The following is a 17,383-nucleotide window of genomic DNA, read 5'->3' as shown; positions in this document are numbered from 1 at the left end:
ATTCCTGCCTGTTTAAAAATATATTCCAATGATTTTAACTTAAAAAATTTTCTTATTAATCAGAAAACAAGAAATTAAAATGCTTTTATCTGAAAAAAAAGTATTTAAAATCGGACTAAGAAACGTTGCATTTTCTAAGCTTTGAAGGAAAACATATTACTGGCATATAAATGGGTTAATTTGTTAAGCTTCCTGACATTCAGACTTTTAAAATTCCTAGTTCTGAATATATCTGGAAAGAACTTTAAAATATACTATTTGTAAACCACATCTTTCCAAAATAAGTTTAGTTTTAAAAAGACACAACAGACACCATAAAAGAATGTGAGAATGCCTGTACTATAGTTGGTATAGTAATATTCATATTAGTCAAGACAAAATTTAATGCATACAATATTATACTTCCTTTCCTGCTCTCTGCATAAGCCAAATCAAATGGCAATATGTTATTACAAGGAAATGTTTCTAGCTAGCTATGTATTTTAGACTTCACATTTTAAAAACAGTAAGAGCCTCGTAAGAGAATTAGCTTTTCTTTAAATTTACAATGCTCAAAAATATAATTTAAAATGTATCATCAATTATATAAGGATTACAAATAAACTTTGAAGAGCTGACTTCAGCCTTATCTATTACCTAGTTTTATTATCTCGATAAGTCTTTCTATGCCCAAAAAGTAATAGAAAGAACTTGTCATAAGAAAATTATTTCTCCTCTTTTAAAATAAAAATTTATATGCAATGAAGTATTCCTGTTCTAAACCTGTTTTCCTATTAAACTTTAGTTGAATCATAAATATATTGATAATAAAGTGAAACAACTCTCATCATACTGAAGTAAATGAAATTCAAAGGTGATTCAAATATAACATCTACATTTTTAAACCTAAAAAGGAGCAATAATAAATGTCAGCTTTTAGGTTATTAAGTTGAATACATTCACTATCAGAAATGTAACCATTTAATTACTTTCCAGAAGCCTCCTGTCAGACAAATACAATCCAAGACCCTAAAATTGTTAATTATGTTAAGGTTTATAACTTCCATCTCTACAAAGACATCTACCATCTTAATTTATCAATAACAAAAAAATGAAGGGAAAAAAATAATTGGGGAAATCCAAAGGTAGTAGAATTATACTATGCCAGAGAAAACATAAAGCCTTAAATTCATATCTATATTTTGTTAATTTGAAGATTAAACAATATTACTACCACAGATTCCTCCCTTATATAATTTCCTTTAAGAATACATCATTAACATGGGGCTTCTGGGTGGCTTAGTCAGTTAAGCGTCCAACTTCGGCTCAGGTCATGATCTCATGTTCGTGGGTTCAAGCCCCGCATTGGGCTCTGTGCTGATAGCTCAGAGCCTGGAGCCTGTTTCAGATTCTGTGTCTCCCTCTCTCTCTGCCTCTCCCTTGCTCATGCTTTGTCTCTATCTCTCAAAAATAAACGCTAAATTTTTTTAATAAAAAAAGAATACATTCATTAATATACCTAAAGGAAAAGAAAGCTTCATATGTATTATGTACATTCCAGAAGAATAGAATCCCTCTCACAACACAAATACACACACACACACACACACACACCCCCTTCTACCATCACCACCACCGCTATCCTGACCTCGAAAACAAGGAACAGAAGGGTCACAGAAAATAAACTGCGTAAGACACACAAATGAAGATATATTAAATGGCCTTGACCTTCACTGTAAGCAGTGAAAAAGAGAAGTCTGTCCTCCCATTTTTAAAAATTAGGTTCTTAATAGTAAATAAATCTACATTAATAAAATGAATACTTAAAAATAATTTACTTTGGAAAACACACAGGTGCCAATATTATAAAGACCTGGAGATTTTAAAGAATTTTAGTGCTTTCATGAATATTACAGAAGAATAAAATTATTTTACTTAAAATAATGTACCCTTTATAATATTCTGTAATTATGTAAAACATTCCAAAGTTTCTGAGATATCTTTAAGAACTGTACAAATTCAGGAAGTCTAAAGGTTCAGCAAACACTAATGAGCATATAAGTAAAACCCACATATATAAAAAATACATGAATGTGATGAATTAAATAATATTAAAATAATTAAGTAATTAACTAATGGGTAAATCACAAAGAGAAATTAAAAAGGGGCGCCTGGGTGGCTCAGTCGGCTAAGCGTCTGACTTCAGCTCAGGTCATGATCTCGCGGTCTGTGAGTTCGAGCCCCGCGTCGGGCTCTGTGCTGACCGCTCAGAGCCTGGAGCCTGTTTCAAATTCTGTGTCTCCCTCTCTCTCTGACCCTCCCCTGTTCATGCTCTGTCTCTCTCTGTCTCAAAAATAAATAAACGTTAAAAAAATTTTAAAGAAAGCAAGCAAGCAAGCAAGCAAGCAAGCAAGCAAGCAATATGGTCAACAGGGGGTGCTGGGTAGCTCAGTCAGTTGAGCCTCTGAATTCTCAGATCATGATCTCTCAGTTCATGCATTCAAGCCCCATGTCGGGCTTTGTGCTGACAGCTCAGAGCCTGGAGCCTGCTTTGGAATCTGTGTCTCCCTCTCTCTCTGACCCTCCCCTGCTCATGCTCTCTCTCTCTCTCTCTCTCAAAACTAAATAAATATTTTTAAAAAATTAAGAAAAAAGAGGACTGAACCTTTAAAAAAATACATGGTCAACAAACATGAAATATACCTATTTTCACAATTCTTGAATAAATTCAACTTAAAAATTATTGTAAATACATACACATATATGTATATACATACACGTGTGTATATACATACATAAACTTTTCCATCAAATTGGCAAGTTTACTTATTTTTTAAAAATTATTTTCTTCTTAAAAAAATTTTTTAATGTTTTTCATTTTTGAGAGAGAGAGAGAGAGAGGCAGAGCACAAGCAGGGGAGGGGCAGAGGAGAGGGAGACACAGAATCCAAAGCAGGCTTCAGGCTCTGAGCTGTCAGCACAGAGCCTGACACAGGGATCAAACTCATGAACACTGAGATCATGACCGGAGCCAAAGTTGGACGCTTAACTGCCTGAGCCACTCAGGTGCCTCTATTTTCTTTTTTTAAATGTTTGTTTATTTTGAGAGAGAGCACAAGCAAGCAAGCAGGGAAAGGGCAGAGGGAGAGAGAGAATCCCAGGCATAGTGTAGAGTCCAATGTAGGGCTCGAACCCACAAACCATGAGATCATGACCTGAGTCGAAACCAAAAGTCACACACTTAACCAGCTGAGCAACCCAGATGCCCCTCAAATTGGCAAGTTTAAAGAGATGTATGATACCCATCACAAGCCAGACTGTGTAATGGTATAATGTTACAGAAAACACTCTGACTAAAAGCTTGATTTAGTTTGAAGATATATAACTGTTTCCATTAGAAGGTATGAAACTTAGTTACTGTAAGAATCATTTTATTTTTTTAATACCGTTCAAAACTCACAAAGTATGTAGGCTTCATCACCCTCAGTGTGAAAGGAATATAAACAGGTCCAGAACAAGGGTATGTTATAGAATAATCCTAACTTGTAGCTATCAAATACAAGTTACACACACAATTTCTAAAATCACATTGCATGGGCACCTGGGTGGCTCAGTCGGTTGAGCACTGACTCTTGATTTTGGCTCAGGTCATGATCTCATGGTTTGTGGGATCGAGCTCTGTGTTGGGCTCTGCCATTGACAGTACAGGACCTGCCTGGGATTCTCTCTCTCTCCCTCCCTCTCTCTCTCTCTCTCTCTCTCTCTCTCTCTGCCCCTCCTCTCCCCCACTTGCTCGCATGCCGTCTCTCAAATTAAAAAAAAAATAAAATTACATTCCCTTTTTAAAAGTGTATTTAAAATAAAGACATAAAACCACCTAGCTCCCATTTTCTAATGCGTATTGCCAACCCACCAAATTGTAGGTTTACCACGTAGTGTATTTTAGACTTGTATATTTGTAAAGCCAATAAAGAAGTCGAGATAAAACATCAAACCACCACAACAAAAGGAACTGTACCTTATAAATCTATTGAAAAGGAAGACAGTGCTCCGGATGACTCGTGCGGTCCGTGATTCTTCATGCTGAGATCTAGAGAGATTTAAGCCGTCATCCATGTGACCTTCATGATGCATAATAGCCTGTACAAATGCAAAAGAACCCTGCCATTACTCCCACCATCTCCGTTCTAAACATCTCCATCTAAGAAGATGCACACTTCAAAGGCGAGCCGTAACAATAACGGTTCATACTTACAGTGAGCCAGACGTGGTTTTATGTGCAACTATTCAGATTTATAATGAAAACTATGCTGTGAGGTGTGTTTTTTTTTAAGTTTATTTTTATTTATTTTGAGAGAGAGAGCAAGTGAGGGAGGGGTAGACAGAGAGAGAGGGAGACAGAGTCCCAAGCAGGCTCCATGTTATCAGCACAGAGTTGGAGGCGGGACTCGAACTCACAAACTGTCGCATCGTGACCTGAGCCAAAATCAAGAAGTGGATGCTTACCTGACTGGGCCACCCAGGTGCCCCTTGAGTTGCATGATTTATAATAACTCATTCAAGTGGTATATACTTTTTTAATATTATATATATATACTTATATACATACTTATACATATACTTATATATATGAACACTTTTTTTTTTGCATTTACCACTTAAGTATTTAGAATAGCAAAATAATACCTGAAGTTTCTACTGATTTCCTGATGGAAACTTATTTCTGTCTTTACAAAAATGTGTCTACATGTTATCGTTTCTACCCATATTTTTCCCATAACCATATATCATATTCAACTGTTAAGAAAAGATACAAGGAAAATCTGATACTAGACTAGAACTCTTAGAAAGTAATATCTGAGTTAAGAATTTTGCTTCATTCACTCTGTTCCTGATGATTTGTGCAATCATATTTTGAACTTTAACCTTTCTGGTGAATGTTGTGGTATAAATAATACAGGATGCAGTGTAGCAAATCCGGTAAAATCACTATTATAAATTAAAATAAAAAGCCCTGCATAAAACTCATCTCCAGTATCACAAGCAGTGTAGTATTTATCCTTAAGAGTAGTAGTAATTAGAAGGAAGCATGGGGTAGGGGGGGAGGGGTGGCAGAAAGTGTTCCTAAAATCTGTAACTTTGAGTTTTCAAGAACCCACACTAAAAGAGTTTTTTTTAAAAAGTAAAATTTTAATTATATGTTTGATTTACCCCAATGTATCCAAAATATTATGTCAATGTGTAATAAACAGAACAAACCTGTTCACGAAGTATTTAACATTCTTCTTTGCCTTCAAAATCCAGGATACTTAGAGTATCCTGATTTAGATACCAAACTGTTAGTGAAAATACTTGATTTGTTTTAGAATTGATGACATTTACAGTTGCAAGAGTACATTCACATACCTAAGCTGTTCCAAACATGCACAAAAATTCTCTAATAATTTAATTAAGCATAAGCTTTTAAATTTAAATTAATTAAAATCAAAACGAAAAATTCAGTTCCTGTAGCTCTAGCCACATTCAAGTACCAAATAGCCACATGTGGCTAAGAACTGCTGACTTGGACAGCATAGCCCCAGACCGTATTTCAAATTTATGGCAATTACAAGGGACAAAGGCAATGGGAAAAAATAATTCAGAGACATTTAGAACACGGGACATTCTACAACTGGCCTAGATTCTTAGTCAATGATAAAAACAAGAGAGGAAGTCCAAAAAAATGCATGAACATTGATTGGATCCTGATATGAAATGAGATATAAAAGACATTCTGGGACAAGAGAAGAAATATGAATACAAACAGGATATTAGATGATATAATGGAATTCTCATTATTTATTAGGTACAAGAATGGTATTACTGATATGTGTGTGTGTGTGTGTGTGTGTGTCTATATGTATATATACACATATGCATATGAATAAATGCATTTAAATTTATGAGCTTCGCTCAAAGACCTCAAAGACAAGAGATGATCTCATCACAAAGATCATATGGGTCTACAAGAGAGTTGTCCCTGGCTTTCCGTCCAAAGCTCTAAGTTAGGAGAGAGATGACTTAAGCCCAACTCAGTCAAAGCAGAATCAGCCTCCAACCTCACTGGTCACTCCAAAGAGATCACAATAACCCTAAAAAAAATCCATTCTGGAATGTAGATATGTTATGATTAGTAAGTCTATTGGAAATAAAGATTTCTGCTCCACTACAGTCTTTCCAACATCTCACATCGGTAGAAATAATATTTGTGGTGTTATTTGGTTCTGTGTAAAATTATGACATATGAACAATTTAGTACTATAGTACTAAAGGAGCTCACAAATAGTGTGGGATGGAGAGCTGGAGGGTGAGAGGAAGGACAGAGAGAAAGACAGAGAGAGAAGAGGATAGGGGAGGGGAGGGGAGAGGAGGAGAGAGGAGAGGGGAGGAGTGGAGAGAGGAAGGGAGAGGAGGGGAAGGGAGAGGTACCCTAGTAAATGAAAGAGCACAGGACTACATATAAAATTTACTAAGTTAGGGGCGCCTGGGTGGCTCAGTCGGTTGAGCGTCCGACTTCGCTCAGGTCACGATCTCATGGTCCGTGAGTTCGAGCCCCGCGTCGGGCTCTGTGCTGACCGCTCGGGAGCCTGGAGCCTGCTTCAGATTCTGTGTCTCCCTCTCTCTCTGGCCCTCCCCCCATTCATGCTCTCTCTCTGTCTCAAAAATAAATAAATGTTAAAAAAAAATTAAAAAAAAGTTTACTAAGTTATACATAAATACTATGAAAACATAAAGGAAGGCACAGGAGATAAACTGAGACTTTCAAGAAGAACTTTTAAAATCTTTAAACTTAACCCCTGCAGGACAGATAGAAATTGGGTGGAGAAAAAAAAGTTTTAAAGGGCATTCCAACCGTAGTTGACGCTTGAACAACATAGGTTTGAGCTACGCAGGTCTGCTTACACATGGCTTTTTTTCAATAAATACAGTACAGTACTGTAAATATATTGTCTCTTAGGATTTTCTTAATATTTTCTTTTCTCTAGCTTATTTTATTGTAAGAATACAGTATATAATACATATAACACACAAAATGTGTGAATTATTTATGTTATTGGTGAACCTTCCCATCAACAGTAGGCTACTAGTAAAGTTTTAGGGGGAGTCAAAAGTTAAACACAGACTTTGACTGTGGGTTGGTGCCCCTAGTCCCATGTTGCTCAAGGGTCAACTGTGTTTGCAAAAGCACAGTTGTGTATAACCCACATTGTGTGTGTTTGTTGGCTTTTTATTGAAGTATAGTTGACAACCATAGCATATCAATTTCATGTGTACAAAATGAAAGTCAACCTTCTGGATGGAAGAAGGTATTCGCAAATCATATAACTGACAAGGGATTAATATCCTGTATACATAAAGAGCTCATACAAAGCAATAGCAACAACAACAAAAATATAATCTGATTCAAAAAATGGGTAGAGGATCTGAATTGACATTTTTTTTTCAAAGCCATGATTTTTTGAGAAACAAGGAATGTGGTACAACTGGTGGGCTGAGAAAACCAAAGACGATGCCCAGAGATTGGACAATGAATAGGTGAATGGGGCACGGATGAGATAAGAGGCAGGTCAGGAAGGGTATCATATCACTACCAAGAAGTATAGCACTTGTCTTATGAGAAACAGACTGTCAGCAGAGGACTAAACCGTAACAGTGTATGAGCTCTCCTGCTTTCTAGAAATACAACTCAGGCAGAAACAGGGAGAACAAAGTCAAGTAGGTAGACTATGCTAGAATCCAGAAAAGAGTGTATTTCTTCACTTGATATTTAAAGTCGTTATGTAACATCTGGCATTGTTCACCCCACAAAAACCAAAGAGATTATTATGGTGGGATTTGAACTTTTGCATGTAAATAGTGTTTTGCAGGTGGCCCACAGTGTTAGCTACCTCTTACCTTCTGTTGGTGTTTTATCGTCACAAAAAACGATGGCTATAAATCACGTTTTTATGTAATCTTACCTTACGTTGTATGGATCCCATTCTCACTGATTTCACATCCACAGACTGGTAAGTAAGCCACAGGCCTGTATTTATATGTTGAATATAGCATACTGAGTCTCCATATTTTATTTCTGATGTTCCCATGCCATCGACTTCTTTTCTCACCCCTGCATCCAATTTTTCCTAAGGAGAGAGAGAGAAAAAAAAAAAAAAGATAAGCAAATGTTGTAAAAATACTAGTTTATATTGAAATAACTTTGCCTTACTGTAAATATGTCCCTTGAAATATTCAGCCCTCTGACATCCTTTAAAATACTAATGGTCAAATATTCCATTCCAGCAGTTCAAGCTGTACTGAAAATTGAAGTAGGAAGTTATAAAGATAAACATACCCTGAATTATTCATAATAATAGAACATTATTTTGGCTATAACATTTTATATTGCTTAATGGCAAACTCCAAACCAGAGATCTTAAAATTAGTAGCTTAGGCTTCATGTTCTTTCCAGACTATTTTTTCATCGTTGATGGTTAACAGCATATATTTAGAAGAACAGAAAATCCTGTTTTGAGTTCAATCTCTGCTACTTACTACCTCTGTGACCTTAGGATAACTTAATTAAACATTATAAGCCTTGGGTTTCTCATCTGTAAAGAAAGACAACAAAAGTATCTCCCCCGCACCACAGTATCAGACAGCATGAGCTAATGCATGTAAACTTTTCAGCCCAGTTCCTGGGATAAAATAAACACTTACCTAAATTTTAATGATTCTGACCATGAAAATGGTATTGATAATGCTGACACGGATATTGCTGAGGATGTTAATACCAGTGATGGCTTCTTTTGAACTGATCAAAGCTATAATTCAGTTTCCACAAGGGCCACTTCCAACGTGGACCATGGAAGTATTCACTCCTGTAGGGCTACGAGGGTAAGCGCCCTGTGCCATGAAGGAACAGCCGATCCTCTGACACCAACTAAATATATAAGTCCCTACTTCTTTTAATGCTTCCTTCTTCACCATGCACTTTGAGTTTTCCCTCCCATGCTTAATTCTGGTCTTCAGGCACATGTGAGGTCTTGAAGTTCTGTATAGTCCTTAAAATAACAGCAAAATAATCTAATCCTCTTTTGGCTGCCAGGATCTCCTTTTGTCATTCCTTATTCTTCTCTTTGGTCTAACTTTTGTTGATAAATGTAACTTTCACCTATGCCTTTCCTTATTCAACTTTCAAAATAGTTACACAAATGTTTTTGGAGACTAATTTGAGGTGATAGTTACACAATTAGTTGAAAATTACTAATAGTTACACAAATGTTTTTGAACATTAGGTTGGAGTAAACTTTATGGCTGTTATACAGAAAGGAATACTTCAAATAAAAATAATTCAAAACAAAGTTCTAGTAAGATTTTTTCATGTGATCTGCACATTGTACTAATACTAATAACTCTAAGATGATTATGAACACTCCAACAATTGGAAATTAAAATGAACTGAAATTCTTAATACAAAAGGTCAAGGTCATGTAAGAAAATGAATACAATTATATGTTAAGTTGATTTAACCATTATGCAAATAACTTGAAACACTATTCCAAGAATCTGCAATAAAACAGATAATTAAGCTATTCCAATTTCATTCTATCAAACAAGATAAACTATTAATCTACTTGCTCCAACCCTATCAATGGGAAAATTAAATTCTAGGGGAAAATATAACAATGTAATTATCTCCTCAAAATAAAACAATGAGCCTCTAACATTCTAACTTTCTTGTTTTTTGTTGTTGTTTTGTTTTTTTGTTTTTTATCCAAGGGAGTTAGTTGGTAGCCTACTTTTACAGACTGTGGATTGTGTTTTGAGAAGTCACAATTACTAATTGTAAAGTTATGCTTTGTTTGCTTTTTATTAAATAGTTCACCTCTCTCTCTGAATTAGTTTTAACCATGGTACGTCATGTAGAGTGTCTTAGTGACTATCTCTGAGCCTCAGGTCAGGCAAGAATGGCTAAAATAACATTAGAAAAAAGTAAAGTGATTATTTGCTGTATGAAAGAATAAAGGCCATTCATGCTCCTTCTTTCTTTTATTTCCTGTCATTTTCTGTAACTCAGACTTAGGGGGAAGGAGAAATTCAGGTAAAAATAATCCAGATGCTTTGAACAATTATAAGCAGAGGCAAAACATGAGTCAAGAATATGACAGCTACTAAAAGCACCTAACATAAAACTAGCCTGTTTTACTAGAAATAAGGTATCCAGGTTAGACAAGTAATAACTTTACTAATACTCTGCATTCACTCAACACATGTTATTTTTTTTTTAATTATTCTGGCTTTGCGAAATGATAGAGTAGTAGAGTTGGACTAATCCTCCCAGAGAGAACAATTGTAAAATTTAGAAAACATACTTTCCAGAATCTATCTGAAGATCCTTAAGAGGGATCAAAAGCAGGGAGAAATCGGAGAATATTTTTCTCTCTAAAGAAAAATAGTACCCATGTGATTTTTTTAAAGCTGCCTTTTGGGATGCCTGGGTGGCTCCTCTGATTAAGCATCTGACCCTTGATTTTGGCTCAGGTCATGATCTCACAATTGAGATCAAGTCCTGTGTAGGGCAGTCCCGCTTAGGGCTCCATGCTGAGAGCATAGAGCCTTCTTGGGATATTCTCTCTCTCTCTCTCTCTCTCTCTCTCTCTCTCTCTTTCAAAAATAAATAAACTTTAAAGGCTGCCTTTTGCCTTGGGACATACCCTGCCCAATCTGCTTGCAGCTCGTGCGGAAGGAATCTGCTGCCTTACTGGCTTGAGATATCAGAGAACACACCATAAGGTTCACAAGCAGCTGGAAAATTAGATGAGCTAAATCCTGTAGTGAAAAGGTATCTGTGAAGTCTGCTTATAAAATTCACCCAAATTCTTGCTGACCACTAAACTATGCCCTGCGGAATGAAAGCAGATGAAAGCTGATGTAACTGTGCAAAAATACAAGCAACTGCCCATTGCAAAACAGAGAACAAAACTGGAGTTTCAGTCCAACAGGGTTAACCGCCTGCTGAAACTAAAATCACTCTTCAGGGGGGGAAAAAAACCTTAACAAAATTCAGAGTCTCTATAACCTACCATTTCTTTTTTTTTTCATTTTTTTTTTCAACGTTTATTTATTTTTGGGACAGAGAGAGACAGAGCATGAACGGGGGAGGGGCAGAGAGAGAGGGAGACACAGAATCGGAAACAGGCTCCAGGCTCTGAGCCATCAGCCCAGAGCCTGACGCGGGGCTCGAACTCCCGGACCGTGAGATCGTGACCTGGCTGAAGTCGGACGCTTAACCGACTGCGCCACCCAGGCACCCCTATAACCTACCATTTCTAATACCCAATAGATACTGTCAAAAATTAGTATATGTGAAACACAAGAAAAAGTGCTCATACTAAATTAAGAAAACAAAACCACTGTGACCCAAACCAAAGAAAACAGAATAACGATAGGGAATAGAAATGATGCACAGATAGCCCTTAAAATTAGCAGACAAGGACTTTATTTTTTGTTAATTTATTTTAGGGGGAAGGAGGCAGAGGGAGAGAGAGAATCTTACGCAGGCTCCACGCTCAGCGTGGGAGCCCAATGCAGGGCTCGACCCCACCACCGTGAGATCGTGACCTGAGTCGAAATCAAGACTCAGATGCTCAACCTACTGAGCCACCCAGGCAACCCAGCAGACAAACTCTTCAAAGTGACCATTGTAAATATAAAATATGTTCAGTGACATAAAGGAAAATATACGCATAATGAATAAAATGATGGGACTCTCAGGTGAAGAAATATAAACTACATAAAATGAAATATAATAGCAAAATGAAAACAGTAATTGAAATATAAAATTAATTGGATCAGCTTAACATCAAATTGGAATTACTAAGGAGACAATGAAGTTGAAAGCAGGTTAGTAGAAATTTTCCAATCTCAAGATCAGATTGCTTTTATTTATTTATTTATTTATTTATTTATTTATTTATTTATGTTTTAAATATTTATTTATTTTGGGGAGAACACAAGCAGGGACAGGGGAGAGAGAGGGGGACAGAGGATTCAAAGCAGGCTCTGTGGCTCTACACTGACAGGCTGACTGCAGTGAGCCTCATGTGGGGTTCAAACTCATGAACCATGAGATCATGACCTAGGCCAATGGTGGATGCTCAATCAACTGAGCCACCCAGGCACCCCAAGATGAGAATGCTTTTAAAAGCACTCTGACATAATAAGTACTTTGCCATTAGGTAAAAACTTTCCTCAAAAGACCAGATAAAGATTTAATTCCCATACCTTCTGCATTTAATTGAGGAAGTGTTTAGATCCTATTATTTTAGCATTCATTAACATCCATACATTTTTAAATAGTCTAATTTTCCATCCTATAAAGAATAATCTTGCGATCTGAGGACCATAAAAATGCTCAGAAAGAAAACAACTTTTTTTGACAGTCTAGAGTTATTGAAAAGGATTCTGTTTTTACTGTTAGGTGATCTTTTGGACATTTTCTCTTGTGATTCATGGACAACCATAACTCACAATACTTTAACCAGAGAGAGATACTGGCACTTCACTGAAATTACTTCTCAACTGCCTTCTTTCCCATTGACTATTAATTAGTTTTTCAAGGGCATGAATTATATGTCTGGTTCCTTCACCTCAGTGGCCCATATCCCAGGAGCAGAACAGTCCCTGCAAATCCTAGATTCTCAACAAAGATTTACTAAATTAATAAATCAATTTTTGGGGAAAAAAATTGCATACCCCTTCAGAAACTATTCCCAAGTCTAACATTAAAATAATTCCACTTACGAATGCTTAGAAAACGTGATTTCCTAATGAATACCAAAAGAGTTTTAGAAGTAAAAAAGATCAGCGTGAAAAATATTAAGTGACATTTTGGCATTGGGCATATGAAATTGACTAGTAAAGCCAAAACTATTTTTGATCAACTGTCCATACGAAGTGATATACAGGCATTACATATACCAAATGAGGCCCATTAAGAAATTTAAGCTAGTCATGTAGGATTATGTTCTCATTATATGAACCAGGTAGTTCAGTGAGATTCTTCCAATTACACCATCCTTAAATCCATCCAAATTATTCTACCAAGTGGCTGATAGGAAGGAAAATAAAAAAAGGCCTTTGTCCTTAGAGGACGGTGTGTTTGTTTTTGTAACAGCCAGTTCTCCGTTAAACAAATAATTGTTAAAGTTAGGAAAACTAAAAGCTCAACGTCAATATATATATATATATATATATATATATATATATATACCCTTTTGCTTTTATATGGTGCCATACTTAAAAATAAAAGGGTTGGTCACTGAAAAATGTGAATCTAAAAATGTAACGGGGTCAGAGAAATTACTGGAACCGATATGCCAGGCCAAGCTCGGTCCATCCAAGGCAGGTGTATAAAAAATACATAGCTTTCTTTGTCCCTGGTGTTTGTTTAGAAATCTCACGAAGATACACTGGTGGGTGTGTTTGTAGAGAGAAAGGCCTTATAACATTTCTTGTGCTGGAAGGATCTTTGAGGGGTTTCCCTCACGGCAAACAAGGTCACAGTGCCTTAGAAGTCCTCTAATATCTTGGATAAACCCCACCCCTTGAGGGTGGGCTGGGCCAGTGTGTATGATGGGATAGCACTTGTGATTAGATTATGTTCTATGGCAAAGGTGAGAAGATCTTGCAGATGTAATTAAAGTCTGTATTGAATCGACTGTGAACAAATACTATGGGTGAGTGACAGTTCATCAGGTGAACCCTTTAAAGAAGGCTTAGGCTTTCCCTAAGCAGCTAGGGCCCGTGGCGTTCCATCCCAATCATCATCTTTCTTTCCAGCCACTTGCGTTACGGACTCTAGGCTTACTTGGCCAGCCCTCACAATCTCATGAAGCAAATCCACATAATAAAAATCCCTTAATATACACATGTCTCACGCTGGCTCCGCTTCTCTGGTTGAACTTTGACTGCTACACCTTATCTTAACCACAAAAGGTTTCAGTGAGCTCATTCTCGTGCAGATTGCCACTAGAAAGAATCAGCATAAAAACTATTACTGAATTTCTCTATTTTCTGTAAAATTATAGTTGGCGTTATTTTCTATTATGCTATCAAACATTACTGAAAAAAGGTAACTGAAAAAGTTTATTTTGAATTTAATCCTGATTAGATACAAAATCCATCTCCATAACTTTGCATAACTATTTTGATAAGAAAAAAAATTCTCCACTTTGTTTTTATATTTTAGATATTTAATCAATCCCTAAACAACCATAATAGTCAGACTATTCCACGTGAGCAACATATATTTTCTACCTGCCATTATTATTATTATTATTATTATTATTATTATTATTATTATAAATTTTCTTATTAAAGAGGGTTTTAGTTTTAGTATTTGCATCCAAAATCTGGAGCTGTCACACAACTCACCCAAGCCACTGTTTCCCATCTGCATAATGAAGATTAAAAATAATGGGGTTCCTGGGTGGCTCAGTTGAGCATCAGGTTCTTGATTTCAGCTCAGGTCGTGATCTCAGGGTCGTGGGATCAACTCCCCCAAGAGAGATGCTATCTTTCCCCCTGCCCCTCTCCCTCTACCCCCTCTCCCCTGCTCTTGCTCTCTCTCTTTCTAAATAAGCCATTAACTAAAACATTAAAAAGAAAAATTAAAATGAAAAGAGTATCTAAGCTTCATAGGCTTGATCTAGGATTAAACAAGATAATTCACTTAAGGTGCTTAGTACACTACTTGGCATATAATAAGTTATTAGCTGTTATTTTCATTGCATAAGTGTGCATGTTTTAAAACATCTTAAAAATTCTTTGAACTAAGAATAAAAAATTCCAAGTAAAAATGACATAATAAAAACTACATCCCGAAAATGTTTTGTTCTATTTCTGCCATTTGATCCATAATCATTCATCTCAATGGCAGCCTTATTTGAGGTTAGTATTCCATCATATATACACCTTTAAGTGTCTTCATTTCAAAGACCAGGGACCATGTTCAAATGTAGAAATGAACACAGGAATGAGAGAATCAATTTACACTATTTTCTGTAAAATCTTGACAATATAAAAAATACTTTATTTTAAAAATAATTTCATCTATAAAGGCTTTTTATTCTGTTTTAGTGGGTTGTAAATTCAATGCTTCTTTATCATGTAAATGCACAACAATTTTCATCATAGATTTTAATTACTTTTTCATTTTTATAATGTTTATTTATTTTTGAAGGAGTGAAAAGACAGAGTGTGAGCAGGGGAGGGGCAGGGAGAGAGACAGCCACAGAATCCAAAGCAGAATCTAGGCTCTGAGCTGTCAGCACAGAGCCCAACACGGGGCTCGAACTCATGAACCGTGAGATCATGACCTGAGCCGAAGTCAGATGCCTAAACAAGTGAGCCACTCAGGCACCCCAAGGATTTCTTTAAGTAAAAAAAAATAAATAAATAATTTTTTTAAGTTACATTATGATTTGTTTTTTATTTTAACTCAACAATATTATGATGGATATTTTTCCAGATCTATATATTCTAATAGCTAATACCACTTACCTATCAACTATATTTGTTGAATATCTGAGTCTTTTCCAAGCTTTTGCCATAACAAAGAATGATGAACCTTACCTGCACAGGTTTTATTTTATTTCAGTAAAACAATCCCCCCACTAAAAACAATTAAATTACAGACTTCATGTATCCTACCAGTGGTTTTTCTCTTTATTTCTTCTTGTATCTCCTATAGGTTTTGCTTACTGAATATTAATACTATGTTATTTTATTTGGTATAAAGATTTGATAACTGTTTACATCCTCAGTGAATTCTGCTCTTTGATACTAGGAAGTATCCTTCTTTTTTTCACTCAATGCTTTCAATGCCTGAATTTCTCCTCATCTGATATTAAATCAGACATCCTGCTTTGTTCTGGTTTGTATTTTCTTGGTATTCAATTAACCATCTTGTAATTTACAAACTTTCCAGATAAGATTGTTCTAGAAGTGTCTCATTATGTCAGCATTATTTATACTTCATGATCCAATATGAAATTGTTTTAAATTGTAATTTTAGCCCATTTTTTTTATAAATTTTTTTTTCAACGTTTATTTATTTTTGGGACAGAGAGAGACAGAGCATGAACGGGGGAGGGGCAGAGAGAGAGGGAGACACAGAATCGGAAACAGACTCCAGGCTCTGGGCCATCAGCCCAGAGCCCGACGTGGGGCTTGAACTCCCAGACCGCGAGATCGTGACCTGGCTGAAGTCGGACGCTTAACCGACTGCGCCACCCAGGCGCCCCTTAGCCCATTTTTATGTAATAATAAGGCAAATACACTGAGTCTCCACCTGTCAACATTTTAGTTTTCTATTTTTACATTTATTTGTTTTCTAATTGTTTGCTACATGGCCTATGGTCTTTGTTGACTGTGGGTTTCTGTGGCTATGCACAGCCTATTCTTTCTGCCTTGTCCTCTTTTTTTAATTTTTTTTAAATGTCTATTCATTTTTCAGAGAGAGAGAATGTGTGTGCGATGCTGGGGAGAGGCAGAGAAAGACAAGGGGACAGAGGATCCAGAGTAGGCTCTCTGCTGTCAGCAGAGAGCCTAATGTGGGGCTCCAACTCATGAACCGTGAAATCATGACTTGATCTGAAGCTGGATGCCTAACCAACTGAGCCATCCAAGTGCCCCTGCCTTGTCCTCTTTCTACTGGACTGGTCTGTGCACAATAAGAATGGTAGTATTTTCCTCTTTTTTTTTTTTTTCACCAAATTCCCTCTTTTCCACCACCTTGTTTTAGTAAATTTCATTATACTTTAGTGTTTGCCTTTTCTCTGTTAAATATCTTATACTTCCATTACCTGATTTTTCAATTAAAAAAATATTTTCTGCCCTTATGTGTTATGGGAGGCAATCAGCGCGCCTCTTTTTCACTTTTTCTCTTTTGCCTCTAATTTTTGTTCGATTTTTGCTTTGCAAATGCTACAGTGTGGAAAACTTTTCCAGTGTCTTTCACTGCGATATGACTGTTCAGGTTCTTCTACTTCTCTGGGATTTTATTTTGCTAAATTAGATTTTGCTAGCATGTCATGTGCTCCCTTTAGTTTTTCTCATTTTCTACAATAAAGCTGTATGTCACTGTAATAGGTACCATCTTTTTTTTACTTAAAAAGAGCTTCTACCATCAGATAACTGATCCCTCTTTAGTGAGCTGATTTTTTGTCTTTTTCTGACTGTGGTGTGATCAGTGGATAAACCAGCACCCTTCCCCTCTTCTGCTGAGTTAGGCTTGAGGAAGAAGCCCTCAACACCAAGCTCATTCACAATGAGATCAACTGTGCTTCCCAACTACAGAGACAAGGAGCAACTGTCCACC

At 36.4% G+C, this 17,383-nt stretch overlaps 1 protein-coding gene across 7 annotated transcripts in view; it reads right to left on the bottom strand.

Moving 5' to 3' along the window:
* Nucleotides 1–17,383, bottom strand: part of RYR2 (ryanodine receptor 2) — a 749,501-nt gene that overhangs the window by 375,172 nt on the left and 356,946 nt on the right. For all 7 annotated transcript variants that reach the window (XM_053207799.1, XM_053207801.1, XM_053207802.1 and 4 more), the window contains 2 exons: nucleotides 7,980–8,144; nucleotides 3,998–4,119 (listed from right to left, as the gene is read on the bottom strand). In XM_053207799.1, the coding sequence (XP_053063774.1) occupies nucleotides 3,998–4,119; nucleotides 7,980–8,144 (287 nt within the window). The remainder of the gene's footprint in view (nucleotides 1–3,997; nucleotides 4,120–7,979; nucleotides 8,145–17,383) is intronic.

This window comes from Acinonyx jubatus, chromosome D2 (assembly GCF_027475565.1).
Source record: "Acinonyx jubatus isolate Ajub_Pintada_27869175 chromosome D2, VMU_Ajub_asm_v1.0, whole genome shotgun sequence".
Classification (NCBI taxonomy): Eukaryota; Metazoa; Chordata; class Mammalia; order Carnivora; family Felidae; genus Acinonyx; species Acinonyx jubatus.
Note: the sequence above shows the minus strand (reverse complement) of the source record. Positions and strands in the feature narration are given on the sequence as shown.